Raw genomic sequence first — 23,756 nt, 5'->3', positions numbered from 1 at the left:
TGACGTCCTCATCTCTCAGCGTCTGCTGTAACTAAACACACAAACACCTTCCATTACTCTGGGAACCAATCCTGAGCAAGCTAGCGTGTAATATAATTGAACAAATGATCAATCAGATAGCATTACTAGTCTGACGATAATAATATATTTGTTTTTGCTTTTGTCAAAGGTGTTAGCCATAAGCAATATCTCTATCATCTATAAACACGACTATTGGCACAACTGACAATTGACATCTAATTTTATTATGCAAAATGTGTCAAAGGAACCTTGTTTAAGACGAGTGTCTTCAGTTTAGCTTCATCCATGTTCTCAGCACCTTTCACCTGCACTCGGATCACCTGCCTGTTCTTCTTCACTGTGAGAAATACATACATTTTACTTAGTCTTGAATATAAATAAGGGATTGAATACTTTTGTCAACCGTACCCCCGTGATTAAAAATTAAAAACATTTACTTATATCTGCCCCAAAAAGGATTTTTGCTATTTTTTGTTGTTCAATTATTGTATTTTTTTTTTCTTCAGTTAATTAGATGCGCTTTTATGATTGCAAAATCGTAATATGATTTCATTTATTGGGGATAAAAACAATTTCATAGGACCCTACAACACTAAAAATTATTATTTACATTTAATTTTACTCTTTAATATTTGTCAAGAAATAACAAATAAATGAGCGTACAGGATAGCTCAGGTCAGACCTACCAGTGTTACAGTAGAAGTAGTGAGGTGACGTGCAGAATCTGTCATCAAATTTCTTGTAAAGATTATTAGCAGCAACACAGTCTTCATTCCACCGAGTAAATCCCTGAGTAGCGTTTACTGTTGAGGAAGTGACATTAGACCCGTCTGACCACGCCCAAAGGTTTCTGTACAGTCCGATCCAGACGGGATCTGGTAAAGTAATTATCAAGCTGTTTATCTCGTCTTGGTCGGCTTGACTCCTAATGGTAACCAGGTCTGTATAATGATCTCTGCAGTACTTCTGAGCATCAGCCCATGTCTTTTGGATCTTGATCAAAAATTTTGTGTTTGCACTTTCTGTGAAAATAGGATTAAGATGTTGAAGACATAACATTGCAAATTAATTTATGTAAGATGTGTGAGCCTTCTAAGCCTTTCAAATTATATATATATATGCATTTATTTTACTTCTGCTATCCATGTGAACCAGAAGTTCTGCATTTCATTATATTGGTCTATTTCCATTTGACACCAAGTATTGAATAGAGGGTGGGGTTTTATTTTAGCACTCCGCCTTTTTATCTCTTACTCATAGCAAACTAACAGAAGGGCATGGCTGAGGATATTTCGCTCAAGCCGTCCACCTGACATCAGAGGAGGAACGCTATACTAGAGCAGCAGCAAAAGATGCAGAAGATGGTTGGTCTAATTTGTTGAAAATTGGATCAACAGTCTGAGAATGTTTGAAAATGGAGGTTTCCAACATACATTAATATTGCGTAACTGGTATCGATGTTCTCAGCATCTATCAAAGAATGTAACTAATTACATTAGCATTATTTGAAATCTCATTATAAATTTTGACCACAAGGTGGAACTGTCTTGACATTTTGAGTACACAAGAGTGCCCAGTTTCTTGATGATAGACCAGTGTGTTTTGAAATTCATTTACAAAGCATTTCAAAGCAATTCTTGTCATTGGAAAGTTCGTTCAATTCTGCTTTCAACCCAGAGATATCAGTATAGATATATATATATATATATATATATATATATATATATATATATATATATATATATATATAAAAGGATTTTATATATGCCTCACACCTTCAAAACACAACAAACAATAAACGATAAAATGAAACTTATCTATAATATATTAATCTTAATATCTATAATAAGATATAATAAGATATTCACCCCCCAAAATAATTGCATTATCGTCTTTAATCTGAATTAATGAGCATCATAAATAGTGATTGTATGTGATTCTTACCAATGTAACACACAAAATATGTTAAGTCGGTGCAGGGGAAATCACGCCACTCTCCATTATTATATGTCAGAACACACTCTTCTCCTAGTCCATGGTTATCTGGCTGACCTACAGCCCAGGACTTGAACACCACACTCTCGTTATTGTAGGACCAGTGCCAGCTGTTGATGTCGTTGTACAGTCCAACCCAGGCATAGCCAGAAAAGGACTGTTCACTTGCTGCTTCTTGCAGACGTGTCCAGTTTTCGTTACTCTGAACCGTGGCCAGGTCAAAATGGTTTGTCCTGCAGTAATTCTGTGCAGCATTCCATGTTATAGAGTTGCTGATCAGTATATACTCTGGTTGTATACAAAGAGCTAATGACAGTAGTCCTGTAAGAGAGCACAGTCGTTTTATTATCTTTCCTTTTTAAAGTTTAGAGTGTTAAATTAGCTGGCTTTATTTGTCTCATGCATCTTGTTTTTATTTTGAGACTTAGTGTTTCATGTTGTTTAGTGTTGCTCGTTTTTGGACAAGAGCTTGTCAGGTGACTATGAATTTACAGTCTTGAGAAGAATTTACAGTCACTATAGTATTTCTTTCATAAATCATTGGTCAAATTATGGAGAACATACTGATTTAAATATTTAGACTATATTTTAGTTAAAACTATATTTAATAAGACTAAATAAGGATTCATTTTAATATTGTTCTTCAACAATCAAAGTGCACACATTTAAATTTAAAATTAGGTTTATTAGTCCCAGTCCTGACTAGTCAAGACAACCCCACAACATCCAGAGACCTTAGGTACTCTGGGCGGATCTCATCCACCCTGGGTGCCTTGCCATCGAGGAGCTTCTCAACAACCTCAGTGACCTCAGCCAGGGTGATGGTCGAGTCCCCCCCGGGTCCCTTGCCTCTGCTCCCTCAATGGAAGACGCGTTGGCGGGATTGAGGAAATCCTCAAAAGTATTCCTTCCACCGCCCGACAATATCCCCAGTCGAGGTTAGCAGGCACCAGCACTGTATAAGGTGTTGGCAGGGCACTGCTTCCCTTTTCTGAGGCGTCGGACGGTTTGCCAGAACCTCTTTGAGGCCGTCCGATAGTCCTTTTACATGACCTCCCCGAACTCCTCCCAGACCCAGGTTTTTGCCTGCACAACCACTCGGGCAGCGGTCCGCTTGGCCCACCGGTACCTGTCAGCTGCCTCAGGAGTCCCACAAGCCAACCAGGCCTGATAGGACTCCTTCTTCAGGTTGACGGCATCCCTTACTTCCGGTGTCCACCATCGGGTTCGGGGGTTGCCGCCACGACATGCACTGGAGATTTTATGGCCACAGCTCCGGACAGCTGCGTCGACCAAAGAGGTAGAGAACATAGTCCACTCGGACTCAATGTCTCCAGCCTCCCTCGTTCTGCTGGAGGCGAGAGTTAAAGATCTCCCTGACAGGGGTCTCTGCCAAACGTTCCCAACAGACCCTCACGGTACGTTTGGGCTTGCCAGGTCTGTCTAGCCTCCTTCCCCGCCAATGGATCCAACTCACCACCAGGTGGTGATCAGTTGACAGCTCTGCCCCCTCTCTTCACTCGAGTGTCCAACACATGCGGCCGGAGATCAGATGATATAACCACAAAGTCGACCCTAGGGTGTCCTGATGCCACGTGTACTGGTGGACACCCTTATGCTTGAACATGGTGTTCGTTATGGACAGTTTGTTATAGACAGAACACCACTCTGGTTTAGATCGGGGGGGCGTTCCTGCCCCTTCAGGTGTCACTAGCATCACCAACATGAGCGTTGAAGTACCCCAGCAGGACAATAGAGTCCCGGTTGGAGCACTTTCCAGCACCTCCCAGGGACTCCAAGAAGGCCGGGTACTCTGCACTGCCATTCGGCGCCCGTAAGCACAAATGACAGTGAGAGACCTCCCCCAACCTGGCGTTGCAGGAGGCGACCCTCTCGTCCACCGGGTAAACTACAACACATGGCGGCTAAGCTGGGGGCTATGAGCAAGCCTCTCACTGCAGGCAACACCAGAGTAGTGATGAGTCCAGCCCCTTTCAAGGAGATGGGTTCCAGAGCCCAAGCTGTGTGTGGAAGTGAGCCCGACTATCTCTAGCCGGTATCTCTCTACCTCCGCAACAACTCAGGCTCCTTCCCCCAGAGAGGTGACTTTCCATGTCCCTGAAACTAGATTCTGTATCCAGGGTTGGGTTGCCGAGGTCCCGCCGACTGCCGCCAAACCACAAGGCACCGGCCCCTTACGGTCCCTCCTGCAGGTGGTGGGCCCACGGGAGGATGGCCCCACTTCGCTGTTTCGGGCTGAGCCCGGCCGGGTCCTAAGGTGGACCGCTCTTTGTCTGGCTTGTCACCTAGGACCTGTTTGCGTTGGGAGACAGGTCCGTAAGTTCTCTTGAATATTTCTTTTTCTTCAAATCTTTGTCACAGGACATGAGAGAGATTATTTTGCCTGTTTGGACATCTTTTTGTCTTTTTGTTTTGTGTCTCGCATTCAGGTCTAACACTTCTCTGTGTAACAGTGGTAGAGACCCATGCTTAAGCCCTGGATCTGACAGAATAAACAAGCCACTTTACGGACCCAGCAGAGACCTCCACCAAGGATCTACTAGGTGGTGGCTCAGCACGATGCCACCGTCAAGCGCCATGAGGCAGCTCTGTCACAGACCATGTCTGGACAGATTTTTTTGTTTTGTGCAGCGAGAGTATGCAATTTCTTTTAATATTGTTAGATATTTTACTGTCATTTTTTTTAAATTTTAGTACATTGTTTTACAAATAATGTTTTACCTGAAAGAAAGAGCAGACGAAGCAAAATTTGGTCCATCACTTTGGTTTTTGTCTCTGGAAAAAATACATGTAAAGAAAATTGACAAGATTATTTATTTGTTTTCAATAATCGCATTTGTATAAGGACCTGTGTATATTTTCAGTTTCTACAACATCTGTTTGTTGTTTTTATTTTTTTGTTGTGCAACCAAATTATGAAAATGTAAAGAAACGAATGCTGTAAAATCGCACGTCAGTCCAACTTCAGAAGTGTCCCTAATATCTGCGTGCTTACATAGTAACTGGATGTGTATTTAGTATGTAACCACATTGTAAAGTACACATCGGTATATGTTTATCTACAGCTGTCATTTCTGCAACTATACACACGTAACCACTCTTAGAATGATGCGTGTAAATACAAATGTGTAACAGGACATAGATTTAGTAACAGCAATATGTTTGAGAGTAACTGGAACAGTTGGAGATGGAGCTGGATCTGGAGTTGGTATAATACCAGTGTACTTACAGTAAAATTACTATTCAGTGGGTTGTTAAATTTGTTACAATTTACACAAACATTATAGCTGTAGATACTATGTGCCAATGATTCTGTACACTGTGGTTGCATGCTGCGTACACATATAGTTACTATAAGTCCACAGATATTAGGGACACTTGATATAAAACGGAACCGGCAAGTCTAACTACAACAACAACAACAACAGAGAAATCAAACCAGCAGATGAACAAAACATACATATGATACATAAATACCAACATCATGAGTTTACTACATTACGATGTTAAAGTACTGCAGAACTACTGTTATATCTGTTCACCCCTTATGAATGAAATAACACTAACCTGTTAAACTGATGAGTTCAGTGATGCTGAGTTATCAGAATGATTCTCAGCTTCCAGATCTTGTGCTCTTTACATGGGTTCATTGGGTTAAGAAGGCAGATATGTAAAGTGTGTCCTTTATTGTTTTTTTTGTAGTTCCTCCTTCAGGTGTGATTTAGCGCTTCATCATGCGCTCATGTTTCATGTGGAAATATTTACAATATTTATTTAATTTTTTTATACATTTATTCAGAAAATCCATTATTTAAAAAAAAAACTTCTAAAATGAACTTTACATAAATTAACTTTATATGCATTTACATATATGGATTTGCATTTAAGGAACACATTTACATTTGATCGGACATTGGAAAACATAAGAAATGTGTTTCTTCAGGTTAGCTGTATTTGTGTAAATGCATTTGAGATTGGTAGAGTTTTATTTCAGATCATGCAAAATGTAATTCGTTACTGACTTTTCGGAAGTTATTGTCGTACGCAAATGCTAGTAGACGTGTGCTTGGCCTGTGTCCTGGAAATTTAGACTAAATAATGACCTGCAAGACTCTACTATCAAGGGGATAGATGTCTGAGCGCTTTAGAAAACCGCCGATCGTTACACCTCTAGTACTGGGAAACTTACTTAAATGCTTTAAAATGATTTGTTGCAAACCGTTACTACTATAAAAAACTATCGATTCGTGGATTCAGGCTCATCCTGACTGCTGCAGAGTGTGTTTGAGCACAAACATTTGAATATTCGACTGATGTATTATGTCTTACTTCATTTCTTCTATTAAATAGATTTAAATTGAAAAAGCAAAGCAATGGTAATTTCGTTGGTTATATTTGTTCTGTTTGTTTTTTTGCGTCATCGTTTGTAATATGATAGTAACTATTTATAAAAAACAGTTTGAAAAGAGCTAAATAAACATCAGAAAGTGTTTTTAAGGGACGCAGCTGTGGGTGTATGCGAGTTATACGTCTTCTGAGCCAATAATGTAAGGAGAAACCTCTGAAAATGCTTTTAAAGAGCACATGAAGGTACAATTTGATCAGTGTTTCAGTAATGCTCTTTTTGCAGTGAAGGACCGTTCATAGTTTAATGAGTGAGAAGACGACCTGAAGCGACTTGAGAAGAGCTGTGTTGAAAACAGATGAGCGCACATTCACTGGATTTTGTTCTCAGAATAATAAGCACAGCTTAACCCTGCGTATGTGTTTGTATTTAGTTGTATTCAAAAAGTTTCCATTTAATCCACTCATAGGTGGCCTGTAATGTACGTGTTCAGATCAAACGTCAGTTTTTGGAAAGGTGGCTGTGTTTTCGTTGCGCTCTGGGTCGTGACCCAGTCATGAGGCACGCGGAGATTCACACCACTCCTGAACATCTGCTTTCCTTAACGCTTGAGCTCCAGACGTATTCAAATACACCAGAACCAGCTGAACATCCTCAGGAACAAGACAGATCTACTTTACATAGTGCAGGTCAAGCGGCAAAAGATCCGAGCGGCTCCCTCTGGAGGAGATGAGCAGAACATCAGACAACTCCTCAAGTATAAAATGGGTTCCTCTTCCAGGGAACTCAACGCTCAACGATAGGGAACGCAGCCTGCATTTAAAAAAAAACAATGCCAATTTATTGGGTCTTTTTGTTTTAAACCATCCATCTTTTAGAGACCAATCAGTTCTTCATGGATAAATGTCCCACCTGTTCTTTTTTTCTCATTTTTGTCTCATTTTCTCTCTGTCAGGAACACTTCCTGTATGTGTCCTGCATAATTAATAACTGGAATAAAATTTTATATTTTATAATAGCTGCCAAATCCATATTTCTAATTTTTGTTTAACTAGAAGTAATAAAATACCTAACTGATATATAGATAGTTAAATACCGTGCATGTTTATAATAATAATAATAATAATAATAATAATAGCAAACACACAAAATTACTTGCACTTTAACTAAAATTAAAGTAAAATCTGAAAAAAAATGTAAAAGCTATATTATATCTATGATGGTAAAAAAAGACACAAGAACTTGACTTATGTACTTTATTGTTTTAATATAATTTTTTTTTTGCTGAAATATACATATAGAAATATAAGAAAACATGGATGCACCAATACTTTCTGGAGCTCAGTGAATAATTGTTGAATAATGTTTATTTCAGTTCTTAACCACGTACCACTGAATCATCAGAAATCAAAACACATTTGTATTACTGGGTAAATCTGGTGTCCGGTGGTTGAGTAGTGGTTGAGTAGTGGTTGAGTAGTGGTTGAGTAGTGGTTTAGTAGTGGTTGAGTAGTGGTTGAGTAGTGGTTGAGTAGTGGTTGAGTAGTGGTTTAGTAGTGGTTTAGTAGTGGTTGAGTAGTGGTTGAGTAGTGGTTTAGTAGTGGTTTAGTAGTGGTTGAGTAGTGGTTGAGTAGTGGTTGAGTAGTGGTTTAGTAGTGGTTGAGTAGTGGTTGAGTAGTGGTTTAGTAGTGGTTGAGTAGTGGTTTAGTAGTGGTTGAGTAGTGGTTGAGTAGTGGTTGAGTAGTGGTTTAGTAGTGGTTGAGTAGTGGTTGAGTAGTGGTTGAGTAGTGGTTTAGTAGTGGTTGAGTAGTGGTTGAGTAGTGGTTGAGTAGTGGTTGAGTAGTGGTTTAGTAGTGGTTGAGTAGTGGTTGAGTAGTGGTTTAGTAGTGGTTTAGTAGTGGTTGAGTAGTGGTTGAGTAGTGGTTGAGTAGTGGTTTAGTAGTGGTTGAGTAGTGGTTTAGTAGTGGTTGAGTAGTGGTTGAGTAGTGGTTGAGTAGTGGTTTAGTAGTGGTTTAGTAGTGGTTTAGTAGTGGTTGAGTAGTGGTTTAGTAGTGGTTGAGTAGTGGTTGAGTAGTGGTTTAGTAGTGGTTTAGTAGTGGTTGAGTAGTGGTTGAGTAGTGGTTTAGTAGTGGTTGAGTAGTGGTTGAGTAGTGGTTGAGTAGTGGTTTAGTAGTGGTTGAGTAGTGGTTTAGTAGTGTGTTGTTTTTCGGTTAGGCTTCATCTAAGGCAGGTTTTGAGTATCAGTGCATCATTCTGCTTCTCATTCTACTCTCTTCTGAAAAGTCATCCGTTTGTTTCCGTTCTCCACTCCAGCCTGGTGATGTTTGTCACTCCCAGTTTCTGTAGTCTCTGCTGGATCTGAGGACCAAAACACAGCCGGTTTGATACGCCACCGTTCGGTCAATCATTAGACAGAATCGAGCCGGTTTGTGACTCACCTTCGCTAAAATGGACGTCCGCGTACCTGGATCATTGACATTCAGAGCGGCTTTGACCTCCAGCCGCAGGATCTGTCTCTTTATACCGGCTGCACCTGAAACAAACATTACTGAAAGTCTTCCATGCTTTTTTTACACATGGTACTACTAGTACGCTAGCAGCTCAGCACACGTGAAGCACTTACTCTCATAGCAGAAAAAGGGCTTCAGCTTTCCGCAGAGCTCCGTTTTCCAGAATTTGTTGTCCATCACCGCGACGCATTCCCGAGGAAATCTGGCTGAAGCAAATCCAGTTCCTGAAGGACGGCGCTCCCGTCGGACCAGTCGAAGTCGTCCATGAAGAGGCCGATGTACGCGAAGCCCAGCGTGGGAATCAGGTCCATAATCTGATTGTTCTCGTCTGGGTTCCTGACGCTCACCAGATCGGTGTAATACAGCCTGCAGTAGCGCTGGGCTTCTCTCCATATGTAGAGGAAGCTGATGTAGACGTATCGATGCTCAGACCCTCTCGCTATAGAAGAGCAAGAAACACAGAGAGTTATATCATACAGTGTAAAGGGTCCGTACCGTCACATCTGAAAGGTGAGGTATATATTCTTGAGGACATCAACATCTAAAATAAAACAGTATGGGACCTTTAACTCATACATAAATGTAGAATCTTTACTAAAAGTGGCTAAAGCTTTAATTAACATTAAAATAAAAACAAAAATTATTAATTCAAGCTGATTCCTTAATATTTTGGATATGTATGAATTCAAATTTAAATCAGTTTTGGTTCATTTTTATATACTGCGACTCTCAACAGAAATCATAGATGTTGCCTTAGCAACTGGATAAAATAGTTTTTGATGTGACTTTTTACTGTCTTCTAAAAAATAACTCAACATATAGTCATTATTGTCCAAATTACTGGCAACAAACATACGAACATGTCACAATTGTGTCCAATAAATTTTTTTATAAAAATTAGGGTTTTGTGTGTGATTTTTTTTTTTCACATTTAGGCTCATCCGATAAATAAGAAGATATGTTGTTAACAGTAAAACAGCGGCGTGGTAAGATGGCGGTTCTGGCCGTCTCTCACCGTCATAACAAATGAAGTTGAAGGGATCGAGGCAGTTGGTGTTCTGAAACAGTCCTTTATAAGTCATGATGACGCAGTTTTGATTCACTCCATCGTCCGGCTCGAATGGCGCCCAGTTTCTGTACTTGGTCTCTCCGTCTTTATAAAGGCGTCGCGTCTGCCAGAGCCCAGCGCCAGTGAAGGAAGCGCTTTCCGTCAGGCGATCCAGGCGCCCGAGTACGTGACCCGGTCGGTCCCAAGCGTGTCCAGATCCTCCGTGTTTTCAATCACGCCAGGTCCGTGTCGTCGCTCTGCAGTACAGCTGGGCTTACGCTGAATGTTTTAACTCCGACGGCGAAGTAGTACATGTTCATCGACTGCTGAAGGACGGCGAGGCGGAAAAACCTAGAAAAGACACCCGATAGTGGTCGAAAATCTGTCAAAGAACGGTCAAATGCAGTAAACGTGTGAAGAACCCACCGATCACGATGAGGAGTGCACACAGCTTGTTCTCCATTCTCTCACGAGCCGCTGGATTCTGAAACAACAACCTGTTATGATTATTAATAAAAAGTCTTGTTGTGTTGCGGGTCAACTGGCTTCGGTTTGGTTGTTAAACTGCTTAAAATACTGGTTCGATGGTTTCTTTGTTCCTAAAACTGAGGTGAACATTTCTCGTGTTTCTAAAAATAGAATAGTGCTGTTTTGGGGTCCCACAGATTCCCTTTGACGCCGTTTGATGAACATCAAGCAGATTTAGTCAAAGAACAGAAATCCTGTCTTCTAGTAGTTTCTGATCTGCATGAAAACTTGAAATGTTAAATTCAAAGCGTCTTCTGAATCATCTAAGAAATATTCTGTCTCAGTCTCATGAAAATGTGTATAAATAGTAAAACAAAGGGTACTGACAGGCAAAAATGGACTATTTATGGAGTAATGGACTAATTATGACGTGCATATAACATGCACGTGCATATAATCATCATTTTTTTGTTTTTATACTTTGCTATTTGTGAGAATACTCACTGTTTCTTTATCCATTAAATGTGTTTTTTTGACAAGTTACAGTAGGGGTTTGTCAGTTTTCCCTGATTTTTTTTAGTATTCATATGCCTTTCGTTTTTTTTTTTCAGTCGACCCTAAACACAGAAGTAGTACATTCTGAACACAACGGGGTTAAAATGAGTTGCAAATAAAAAAAGCAACACAAACCTGCGTGATCTTCTCCTCTTCTTCTCTCCTCTCAGGTCTTCCTGAGCTTTAATATCCTCTTTAAGCGCATGCAAAGCGCCGGCCGTCACCTCGTTTCAACCCGCTGCTAACTTTAGAAACACGCTCCTCTTATTATCGGTGGGGTATGTTTATGTTGATCTCAAACTCATGCAAACTTTATGAAAGCAGCTCATGCAAATAATCATCAGGCTTGCCTTTCTTCATCTCAAACGTGAATTCTGCTGTTATTGGTGATATGATGTGTAATAGTGAACATAACAGTTTTATATAAAATCACTAGCAAGCAATGAATACATTTTATATCATTAAATAGCAATCAAACACTGAACCGAATGTTTCTAGTCTGTAGTCTTCAGAAGGTGGTTAATCAAATTAAGTTGACTTTTTTTAGTTTATGAAGGCTTTTTTCAGCCTCATTTTCACGTGTCAGAACACATTTGTATAATGATGAGAGGTCCGGCACCTGCTTCTCACATCATGCAAAAATCCCTGCCGACTCAGTCATTGATGGAGAATGAAGCATGCGTTCAGGAAACAGAGTACTATACTCTTCTGTTGGTCATGCTAACATCAGACACCGGTGATGTTACACGTTGCTTTTGAAGGAGCTGCAGAATCCATTCATTACAAACAAGTGACAGTTTTACTAATAACTAAAGAACAGTAAGAGCAGAAGGCTTTGCTGTATGTTTCTCCTCTGCAGACTGACCCTCAGCGCTTCTCAACTGAACAAACAATAAAATCTTTTACAATTTAAGACTCTGTTTACTCAATGTAGATGAATTTTTAATGCTTTACGTGTTCCGCATCCAGTCATGCATTCGTTTTTGCAGAATGTGATTCAAAATGAATAGAAATCTAATGCAGAAGTCGTGTGTGCTTCGTGATGCTGAGCACTAGATGGCAGCACTATGATTCACTTTGCTGAATTATTGTTCATTTTATATAAATTAAAGAGATCTGATGGAGAGAATTCCTATTATACGTCTTGATTGCAAAGGAATCACGATTAAGGGTTATTTTCTACAGATTGTCCACACGCTCTTGATTTATCTGCAGGTGTTTGTGATGTTCATTTCAGATTCATAACATTAAACCTGACTGGCTGTTGTTTCGATGCGAAAATGTCGCATTTAATTCAATTACACAACGTTTCTTCTTAATTCTTCTTAATGTGTGGTGACTTCATTCCTCACATTTTAGCAACAATTCTGGATATATTGGATATATTTGCAGCTTGTATAGAAGTACTGTCCTCTAAAAATAACTCAACATATAGTCATTATTGTCCAAATAACTGGCAACAAACATACGAACATGTCACAATTGTGTCCAATAAGTCAGAATCTAGCACTGCTATTGTTTTTCTGAATCATAGTGATCATCCCTATGCCCTAGTTAGTGTACACTTGATTGAGCGGAGCACATCCGGGTCATTATTTAGTCTTTTGGAATGCATTTGCCCTGCAGTGATGTCATTTCCTCTGGGATGTTCCCATGACAACAAACGCAGCACGATGTCGCCGTTTTAACGTCATAAATGTCTTTTTATTGCTGTTAGCATAACTGTGGCAAATAAACATACACGTTGTCCCACACACGCTGCGTCCGTTGTCATGGGAACATCCCAGCTGAAGATGAAGAGGAAATGACATCACACCCTTTGAGAAGTGACGATTAAATAATGACCCGCACACGCTCTGCTCGCTCAAGTCTGCACTAACAAAAGGATAGGGATGAACTTCAGCAGGGCATCACCTCACCTGCTGGACACCAAGTACTTGAATATAACACAAAAAGTGCGAGAATAGCATCTCATTGGATAAAAACAAGACGTAACGTCTTAAAACCTAGATGTCTTCACATTTGACTTGACCGAAACAGCGCGAGGGATGAAACATCTCTCCTCCCGTCTCTTTGGTTCATCAAGTCGCTGGTACATTTCAGGAATTGCTGAAAGACGAGACACGTTTACGGCATCCGTCTCAAATTTTTGAGCTACTTTTCTCTGAGCTCTTTCTCTTTGGTCGGACCATTTGAGAGACTGAGAGGAAGGTGGACATAGACGGGATTCCTCATCAGTCCGTCTGTATAGTGCTAGCAGGTGACCAGTCGTTTGTTCTTAAATGTAAATCACCTAAATCCTTCTGTGAAGCCTCTCGTAACCCGATGACACTGATGGATCTCCTTGATCTGAAACCCATTAGACTGAAGCAAAAGACATGGAAATCATTAAATTGACAGATGGATGAGTCTGAGTCTGAGACACCCCGCTCGCCAGGCGCTAGTCAAATCAGCGTGGAAAAGGAGCTTCAGCACAACAACACTGCGGTCTGATGAGGTGCTAAAACACTCTTGAACTCTTCAACAGTATGAGGAGCATGCTTTATATCACTTCATCATGAATAAAGAGCACTATGAGCGTACAGTGAAGTTCTGTCATGCAGTAAAGTTTAAACATGCATCACATTATAGAACGTCTCTGAAATATATTCTGTAATGCAAGATCATAAGATGCAAGATCATAGTTGATGTTTTTATTTGTAATTTAATGAACAAGTGTGCGAGCACAGTTCACTTCACTACACAATACTGCACTACACTTAACTTGTGAAGAGAAAATGCATTTAGATGCTTGAAATATCTCATTTGGCGTATATGTGTATGAGGTGTTGGAGAACGTTCCCTCGTTCCCCGAAGGATAGGGTGACCTTACGTGACATTTTCCCCCGGACGCGTCCTTGCCAGGATTTCTGTAATGCTTTGATTCAAAGTACCTCGAGAGCTTAAGGAACCGATGTCATAAAACGATTGGTCTGCACGCAAAACCAAATCACAGATATTTTAGGTAATGTAGAAATCCTGGCCAGGATGCGTCTGGGAAAAATGTCTCTTAGGGTCAATCTACTGAAGGAGAATAGGAGGTCAAAGCATGGCCTGCCTTGTAGAGGAGCCTGAGTGATCCATCATGACCTGGGGAAAGCCGGAGAGGTCAACCGCATCCCGTCCAGAAGTCAGGCGTGTGGCTTCCTCAGATCGGGACGCGTTTGCCAAATTGCGCCCATCTCCTGAGAAAGAAGGTGCTTCCTCAAGGGAGACTTCCAGGGACAACAGGCTCCACCACTGATGACATGTCATGTAAACTCATTTGGATGATGTAAACCTGCAGATGAATGGAGGCGTAACGCTGCAAATGAACCAGATAAACCCATCTGTTATGTAGCTGCTCTTAATAATACTTGATGTAAATCACGAGTTGTTACTGTGCAAGATGTTTCAGGTGAAAACGTCTTAATTCAGGTGTCAGAACCATATTAATAGGATTCGGTCTGCCAAGAAAACCAGAAGCAGGAGACAAAGTGATGGTAAAACAAGCAGAGTTTATTGAATAATCTCAGTTTCGATGCTCAGACTTCATCTGACTTCAGCTTCACTACATCTACCTTCTCCCTCGTGAAGACAAACATCCACCGAAACCACACCAGAAGATAAGACTGAACGTACACAAAAGATTAATTTAAATGCAAGTACACAGTATTTAATGGTCGCCTGATATAAAGTGGGACCTAAAACAGTTTATTGCGTTTATATTATTGCTGATCAATAAATTTAGTTTTACAGTAGATGTAGGAAGTTTGACGACATCTCTAAACACTGGAGCGGTCGCAGGATGAAAATAATACACTAGACTATTATTTTTGTGATAGATTCATTGATTAAAACCAATGCATGCATGGACACTAAGTACAGCTGACTTTTTTTAGTGCGAAAAACTGATAGTAATATTTCAAATGCCTTTTATAAATGAGGTTGATCTTATTCACGTTCATAAGCGCCTGTACTGTATGCAAAACCAATCACCAGCTGTACGACTTCAGTGATGGTGTTAAACATAAAATCTCATTTATTATAAATTCCTGTCTGGTTATCCGTTACATCGGACCGACATCTTCACACGCCGCCGCTGTCTCCTGTGAGGTGTTTTCGATCTGCTGCTGGAAGATCTTCCCGTTAGGTTGGACGCTCCACGTCATGCTGTAGATGTCATCCTCCAAGAAGATCTGCTTCATCTAGAGACCGGATTACATCGGTGATCAGACTTCAGCTACCTAAAACCGATCAGTATTGTCTTGTTTTTGGACGTCGCGCGCCAAACAAGAACAGAAGCAAATGTACTTAAAGGGAGCTTTTGCTTAATACAAGGAAAATCTGTCAGTGGGGTCAGAAAAATAACATTTTTTGAGCCTTTTCAGTAATGTTTCCCAATCTGTAAATCACATTAATGATTCTTCATCTTCTCACCTTCGTGTCTATGGCCTCCCTCACTGCCGATTCGTCCAGATGTCCGTCTGATTTGACGGTGACCCTCAGTCTCTGTATTTTGGTGTTTTCGCGGCAGTAGAAGGGCAGTGGAAGCGAACAGTTGTCGTCGGCCATCAGTCCGTCGGTGTCGGCTCTCGCACAGCCTTTAACCGCGCTGGTACTGACCCGCTTCACCCACTCCACGGAAGACCCCGTCACGCCGGCCGCGTCTGACCAGTACCACTGCGACAGGTTCTTGTGCAGGCCGACCCAGGCGTTCCAGTCGCCCTTGCCCCAAATCACTTTAGCGAGGAACGTGTTCTCTGCGTCGTTTGTAATGGTGGCCAGGTCTCTTTCGTGCGTCCTGCAGAACGCTTGAGCGTCATTCCAGCTCATGCTCTTTTCGTTGTACTGAAACTTGTCCTGGAGCTTGTCCTGTTTGTCTGCAAGGAGGAGAGTTGTGGTCAGGACAGAGAAAGTGATAATTCAGTGATAATTTAGTGTCACACACACAAATCTAGTTTTCGGTTCAAAATATGCATTTTTTTGCATTTTTAAATGCTTATGTAATTTTTTGTTAATTATTAATTTGTTCTAGGTAGTACCTTAAGAAATATCAATCAATGACTTATTTTTATAGTGCTTTTAACAATACAGATTGGTGTCAAAGCACTAATCATTTGAAGTTTCATTTAATTTCAGTTCATATTTATTCACAGTTTTTTTTGTTTAAAATAATAACCCTTTTGGAACGGTTTGGTTTAACTCATCCATCTCAATTAAATATTTTTTTTTATTTTATATATATATATATATATATATATATATATATATATATATATGTATTTCTTTTGCCATTTTTGCTCCTTTTTAAGCTTTGCTTTTACTGAATTGTGACAAAAATGTAGGTATATTTATATTTATTAAATGATTCAGATGATAATTTATGAAGTCAAACTTTACCAAAAGTTTGAAACTTATGAAAGAAAATATGAAAAAACCTAAATAAAAACAAACAATAAAAAGAATAATAATAGAATATGAAAGAGATAATATACAACATGAATTAGAAAAAGCTCCTCTGATCTTCAGTGAAGATTTTTTAAAGATGTATAAAAAATTTAAATTTGCTCTGATTGTGGAAATTTTGGAAAACCCAAGAGATCTATGGGCAAACCTGAGATATACAGATTAAAGCCGGACTTAAGTGTTGTATAATATCTTACCAGTTAGGCAAAAGAAGTATTTTGGACTATTACAGTAATCATCACCCCATTTTCCAAATTTATTGACGGTCACGCAGGCGCGTTTGTGTTGGACAAGTCCGGCTCCCAGGACTCCCACTTCATGAAGCTGATGGCCGTGTGCTGATACGACCAGCGCCAGCTGAGGTCTTCATAGTAGAAACCAATCCAGGCGAAAGACTGAAAGTTCTCGTCGTTCGCTGCCTCCTTCAGTTTGGCTCTGTCTTCGTCGCTCTGAACCGTCGCCAGATCCACGTATATCTCTCTGCAGTACGACTGAGCTTCTGTCCAGGTCTTTGGGTCTTGGATCAGGACGAACCGATACGGCTCTCCAGACGCCTTCGACACGATTCCTGCTGCAGGAAAATCAATAGTGTAAAGTTGATCTAAACTCCTGATCTGACATCGGTTTCTGTTACAAGAACACTCACCGAGAAAAACAACAAGCTGAATCTTGTTCTGCATCATCATCTCTTCACAGGTTTCTTCAAAGAAATAAATAAAGGACAGGCTGGTTAGTTTTCTGCAATGATTTTGACTAGATTCACCAGTTTTTGCTAAAATAGTATTTTTAATAGTCAGGTGCAAACAATTATGACATGTTTTCGTTACTTTTCTTTAAGTTCCTTCGATGCAAGTTAAAAACACTTTGAATATATAAATATTTAAGTAGAGTATGTTTTTTTTTTTACTTTTTTACAGCCTTAGAAATCACAACAAACCCTAATTAATCTGCTCTGGAGCCAAAGATCGAGTGTCTTCTCTCAGCACACCTCTCTTTTACTATCTACCCTACTCTTTATACATTACGTTATGCAAACTCTTCTGTGTAATACTGTGCGTAAGATGCTTTGACTGTTTTACATTCATTCAAATAGCACCATTGAGCAGGAAAATGTATTGTTTATTTTACAAATATAAAACGCAAATGAAAGTGTTTATTAACCTGTTTTTAATCAGGAAATTAAAAACTCATCAGATTTAAAATGTCTTTTAAAAGAATGTTCTGCATAGGCACACAAAATTAGACACGATACGTGAAATAACTACATTTCACCCAAAAAGTATCATGCTGTAGAAGATTAAGATGAGTGTGTTTCTTCATCAGGTTTGTCTCTGCATCAGTGTCTCAGTAATAGAAGTGAATGGGTGCCGTCAACATCACAATAATCCACACCGCTCCAGTCCATCAGGTAACATCTGGAGAAGACAGGAGATCGGAATAATCCAGCAGGGTGCTTCAAACTAAAACGTGAGAACATAATCCATAATGAATAAAAAAGCTCTAAAATGTGTCTGGATTTTGACGTGAGAGATGGATGTTGAGATGTGCTGTGTTTTTCCATCTTAAAAATATATCTAAATTACGACCTATGCTTTCAACCTCTAATGCAGAAATATTAATTCATGTGTTTATGACCTCAAGGTTAGATTATTGTAATGCTTTATTGGGTGGTTGTTCAGCACGCTTAATAAACAAACTTCAGCTAGTCCAAAACACAGCAGCCAGAGTCCTTACTAGAACTAGGAAGTATGATCATATTAGCCCGGTTCTGTCAACACTGCACTGGCTCCTATCAAACATCGAATAGATTTTAAAATCCTATTAATTACCTATAAAGCCCTGAATGGTTTAGCTCCTCAATACTTGAGTGAGCTCTTATCACATTATAGTCCTGCATTTAATAAGAATCTCTTCATTATACATCCCTGTCATTGTATTCTTCTACTTTATACTGTACAGTGCTTTGATGCAAACTGTGTTGTTAAAAGCGCTATATAAATAAAAATGATTGATTGATTGATGTGGGCGTGGCTAAATGAAAGTGGATTGTGGGTGGGTTTAAACAATTTAAACACTTTAACCTGAAGAGAAAAAAACCCAACTCAAAAGAGCAGTCAACCACTTTATTCTGGTTTAAGATGTTTTTACCAAGTTGATGACTGGTTAATGTGTTCAGTCAGCTGACCTCAATGTCTTCTTCTTTGTAATTTTGGATGGCCTGAGAGTGAGAGTTTCAGAAAATGTTCATTTTTGGGCGAGCTGTTCCTCTACTGTAGTATTACAGCATCATGGATATACATGAACATTACGACTGATCTGCTGTGATCCATTATATACATTATAGGATTTCGTTAAGGCCTCAGTGTTGGTGTCAGTGTCTCTGATTATTCAGATGTTTTGCTGGACATTGTAGTTGGTGGAGCTGACCAAGCTCTTCAGGACGGACGAATGTGGGAACGAGCTGATATTTAACAAACCCTGCCGAGCAAACTTCTGATGAACTACACAAAACACACTTCTGCTCTTCTGGACAAATAAGGATTTTTTTCCTTATTTTATTCACAGAGACCCGTCTGAATGATGCCGTAAGACGTTCAGAGCGGATCACGGTGGAGAATCAGAGGAGACAGGACATGCTTTGACATCAATTAAAGTGTTAAAGAAGCTTTTTCATCTATTCACTATTTGTGTTGGGGTTCATCTCCTGTGTTAAGGTTAGAAGAAGAATATGAATTCACAAAAAACAGACTTTAATAATCCACTAAGAGGTAAACATCACCAAACAAACACTAACTGAACCAGACGTATAAAGGAGAGATAATTACGATAATTAGAGACACATAACGATAGATTGACGGGACTAGCACATTAATAAAGATAACATACAACTTTATATTTGAATAATGCATAAATATATTCTGATCGTAACATTACCAGTAATAGATGTTCTATAATTATGGTTCATGTTAACTAGTCTAGTTCAACAGTATAGGTTTAATTAGTTAATTCAAAACTTGCAAAATATTTACAACAAATATATTCAGTATTGCGTTGATGAAAAACAACGTTTAGTTTAGTTAGTTGATGGCGTAGGAGCTGATGTGAATTAGCTAGAATATTTAATTAGTGATGTAGAAATCAATTTCAAACATAAAATGAACTATATCATAAATGCTATAAAAATAGTGTTCATGTTAACTTGAGAAAGAGAGAGAGAGGACCAAGATTAATAAGTTCTATTATCGTTAATATAGTTAATGATTATAATCGAAACCTTATTGAAAGTGGGTTTTATTTAGTGGTGTGATGGGCGCCGTTCTCCTGGAGCAGATATATCTCTATATATATTTCAAACTAATTCCTGCATGTCTAAACATACCCAACAATTATTTCGATTCTGATTATAGAATTGTATTATGTAACTGGAAAATCTTGTGCTCCCATAACTGTTATTGAGAAAGTCCCTTAATCCAATACACCTTTGAAAATACACAAACAATAGTTGTTTTTAATTTATTATAAAATAACCCAACACTAGACTGTTTTTAATAAATGTAACAATATGTAAAGTAATATATCATTAACAATGTGAAATATATACAGTGTTAAAAATGTATAATAACTATCCATCTGAATGAGTTTGTCTTTACACGTTGGAGAGCGTCTCATCCTGCTCTTCACACGCCGATGGCCTCGTTTCTGTGGTGTTTGTCTGCTGGAAGATCTCCCCGTCGGGCTGGACTCTCCACGTCACGCTGGATCCAGCGTTCATTCCCTGATCTGAGAGGATCTGATTCATCTGAAGACATGAGCATCAGTCAAACACATCAATCTACTGATGTCCAGCACTTAATGTGAGATACTAAAAATATATAGTGTGTAATACTGATAAGACGATAGCATGTTAACGTTCTTGAGGTAGTCTCACCTTCTCCTCGAAGGCCTGCATCGCTGCAGATGGGTCCAGATGTCCAGATGATTTGAAGGACACTCTCACAAGCTGTTTTTTCATAAGATCGTCTTTGAGAGACAAAAGCGAACGTGTTAAATCGCAATCGATGAATCATGCAGAAGTCAGATTATTGAGTGTTTCCACCGTCACCTCGGATCTTGAGCGTGATTCGTCGTTAACGGGAAAATAATGATCTACACTGTAGGGTATGTCCTCTTTCTTTTAAGAAATAATGCTCTGTTTCTGTTTGCCAAAATACAGATAAATTAATTCATTATGATAAATGCATCACTTATTGTTGTAAAACATCGATGCTTTTGGATTGAAATCTTTAAGAAAGCGAGCAAACTAACGATTTTCTGATAAGGTCTGAGTTCTGGCCTGACGATGGAAACACGCCGCTCTTCCAGGCTCACATGTTTTACAGTAGAACGGCCGGCGGGTGGAGCAGGCGTCGTCCGCCGTCTGTCCTTCGGTCCCGGCACACGCACACTCCTCGTCTCCGTTCACGTTATCAGGCTGTCCAGACTCCCACGTCACCGAGGCCCGCGACACGCCGGTCCCGTCCGACCACAGCCACAGGTTCTTGGACAGGCCGATCCAGGCTTCCCAGACATTGTTTTTATACATCAGATCGGCGAGGGCCGTGTTCTCGCTGTCGTCTGTGACGGTGGCCAGGTCCGTGTACAGCGTCCTGCAGTAAACCTGAGCTTCACGCCAATTCAGGCTCGTCTGGATGAACTTAAACTTGTCTTGAGTCTGGCTCTTGTCTGTAAGGAGTCAGGTTTGTGCTCACTGCAAGTGACTCACTTTCTATCAAGTCTGTGTTTATAATACTTAAAGCATTATAGTGCATGCATAATGCGTTATAAAACCTTATAACGTGTTCATGAATAATAGTAAAAACGATTATAATACAATTTATATGTTTAGGATTATAACTTAAATTGTAAGAGTATTGTTATTTATAACACCATAATAAATCTACTTTGTGTATATCATATCTTAAGATGGTTTATTTAAGTGTTATTTGAGTTTTATCCTGAGGTCAGTGTGAGCTAGCTTATACTTTCTACTGAAAAAATGCGATAAACCTGAGAGTATTAGTAGAACGTTCTTACATTCCCAAGAGTTTTTTCTTTAAATTCTGAAATTGAAAAAAAAAAAAATTGTATCTTTGATTCTCTGAATTCTAAGTTTATGTCTTTTAAGTCTGTTCTACTTGCAGCTGTTTATCTCCCATTTCTGACTATTTCTTTCCTCATAGCTGCAAATTTCTTTTATAGATCAGACTTTGGTTGTCTATTCTGGGAAAATTCTGAAAAGAAAACCATGTAATTGTAGAAGGTAATTTCAACTTTTCACAATTCTTTCTTTTTTAGAGTTTAAATTCTCAATTGTGAGACGGTCACGATTACAGTCAATGCTCCCCTGTCTTGTAGTCTGAGGACTTTTATTTTGAAATGCCTGTTCCGATGTTTCACTCTGCTAGTTTCCGTGGTAATTGATTAGCTTGTCATCTTATTATTCTGTCTATTTAAACTCTAATCAGTCTCTGATCTAGCTGCAGAGTGTTATTTAGCTTCTACCCAGTTTCTTCTCTTTACTGGAGCGTCTGGACTCTTGCTCGTCGTCTGGCTTCCCCTCTCGTCTCTCAATATTGTTTTTTCTCCCATTCCTCCAGATTATAAGTGTTGTATAATTTCTTACCAGTTTGACAGAAGAAGTATTTTCCTGAGTACAGGACGCATCTCCCCAGAGCCGGTTTCCGTCTATGAACGCACAGGCCTCTTCGGTGCGGGACGTGTCCGGCTCCCAGGACTCCCACTTCGTGAAGCTGCTCGCCGCGTTCAGATACGACCAGCGCCAGGCGAGGACGCGCCGTTGTAAAGCGATCCAGGCGAAAGACTGAAAGCTCTCGTCGTTCGCTGCCTCCTTCAGTTTGGCTCTGTCTTTGTCGCTCTGAACCGTCGCCAGATCCACGTGTTCCTCTCTGCAGTACGACTGAGCTTCTGTCCAGGTCTTTGGGTCTTGGATCACGACGAACCGATCACGGGTCTCCAGACGCCTTCGACACGATTCCTGTTAGGGCTGTGTGATATGCACAAAAAAACACTGTCATGATTTCAATTTTGGCAAAACGCGTCCCATTTCTAAAAGCAATGTTCTGCTCGACCATATAAGTGGAGTTTCTCGAACGATTGCAATGAATCTCTATTTTGATTTTGATCCCACAGCAAACACCAACCTAACTACATAGAAAGCACTAAATAATTCAGGTACAGAAATCACATTGTGTTTGCTGCATAAATTCCTTATAATTCAGTCTGGAGGGGTTTTCTTTCACAGTTTTAGGCTGCTTTTACTTCAAACGGCTCTAACACACTATTTCTTTCTGTACTCATGAATCCGAGGCGGTGGGCTTTCAGGCCGTACACCACTACCGTGAGGTTTCTTACAGTTCGTGTCTTTTTTGGTGTATTTCCCAAAGCCCGGGACACACCGCCCAGTTTCCGCCCTTCGGGAAAAATGTAGCTGCTATAATATACTGCGTCGGCATCAATGCCTCTCGTTTCCTACGAACGTGTCGCCGGATTGAATCGCTGCAGAAATTGAAACCTTTTCAACTTTTCGAGGCTTAGCCAATCAGAGCGTCGTATGCAGAAACGATGTGATTGGCTGTGGTCTGTGACGGTCTAACGATCTAACCTTCCATCCGTTTCGTTCACTCACCGAGCAAAACCAGATACATCTTGTCCCGCGTCTTCTCGTCTTCACGGGTTTACTCCCTGAAACATACAAGAATACTACACTGGTGTTTTTAGACACTTTCATGCTTTTTATTATGACATAAAGTCTTTTTAATCGTTGAGTACACTAAAACAAATGCAGTCAAACTTTAACATGTTTTTTCCCATTACTGTAACTCATCAAAATTAATTTAAAGAAATACAGCTTTATTCATACAAGTTTCAGCTTGATTTTTCAATAGTTTAAATATATATTTCTTTGATTATTATACTTGCAAATTTAAGAAAATACAACTGCACTGATTTTTTCTTTATTTATTGTCTATACTATATCAGATTTTGTTCATGCCATTCTGAAATGCCTGTTTGTTTGATTTTTTTATTTATTTTTTTTTTATCTAAATTTGAATTCAGCCCTTTATATCAATATTATAAAGGAACAGTAAATACTATTTACCTGCTGGAGACCGACTGAAGGCTGATCTTCCCACCTGTAGATTAAGTTCCTTCTCTAAACATATTTCCTTTACTTGAACCTTTATACATTACGTTATGCAAAGCCTTTTGTCTAGTACTGTACATACAACACTAAGACTGATTACTG

At 39.6% G+C, this 23,756-nt stretch overlaps 3 protein-coding genes across 3 annotated transcripts in view; all 3 read right to left on the bottom strand.

The window, feature by feature from the left end:
• Nucleotides 1-4,616, bottom strand: part of LOC122349307 — a 4,714-nt gene extending 98 nt beyond the window's left edge. The window contains exons 1-5 of the mRNA XM_043245295.1: nt 4,550-4,616; nt 2,074-2,337; nt 708-1,043; nt 270-358; nt 1-31 (exon numbers count right to left, since the gene is read on the bottom strand). The exon at nt 1-31 is cut by the window's left edge and continues 98 nt beyond it. Coding sequence (XP_043101230.1) covers nt 1-31; nt 270-358; nt 708-1,043; nt 2,074-2,337; nt 4,550-4,616 — 787 coding nt within the window. The remainder of the gene's footprint in view (nt 32-269; nt 359-707; nt 1,044-2,073; nt 2,338-4,549) is intronic.
• Nucleotides 4,617-14,537: 9,921 nt separating this feature from the next.
• On the bottom strand, nt 14,538-17,136 carry LOC122349299 (macrophage mannose receptor 1-like). Its single transcript, XM_043245285.1, has 5 exons — nt 17,097-17,136; nt 16,830-17,021; nt 16,648-16,788; nt 15,422-15,864; nt 14,538-15,189 (listed from the first exon to the last, which is right to left on the bottom strand). The coding sequence occupies exons 1-5, from the start codon at nt 17,134-17,136 to the stop codon at nt 15,052-15,054; spliced, it is 954 nt and encodes a 317-aa protein (XP_043101220.1). The 3' UTR covers nt 14,538-15,051.
• A 2,960-nt stretch (nt 17,137-20,096) lies between these two features.
• On the bottom strand, nt 20,097-23,154 carry LOC122349294 (macrophage mannose receptor 1-like). The gene is made up of 5 exons (XM_043245277.1): nt 23,136-23,154; nt 21,992-22,432; nt 20,819-21,172; nt 20,379-20,470; nt 20,097-20,249 (listed from the first exon to the last, which is right to left on the bottom strand). The coding sequence occupies exons 1-5, from the start codon at nt 23,152-23,154 to the stop codon at nt 20,097-20,099; spliced, it is 1,059 nt and encodes a 352-aa protein (XP_043101212.1).
• Between the last annotated feature and the right edge of the window lie 602 nt (nt 23,155-23,756).

The sequence above is a fragment of the Puntigrus tetrazona genome, chromosome 7, assembly GCF_018831695.1.
Source record: "Puntigrus tetrazona isolate hp1 chromosome 7, ASM1883169v1, whole genome shotgun sequence".
Taxonomy (NCBI): domain Eukaryota; kingdom Metazoa; phylum Chordata; class Actinopteri; order Cypriniformes; family Cyprinidae; genus Puntigrus; species Puntigrus tetrazona.
Note: the sequence above shows the minus strand (reverse complement) of the source record. Positions and strands in the feature narration are given on the sequence as shown.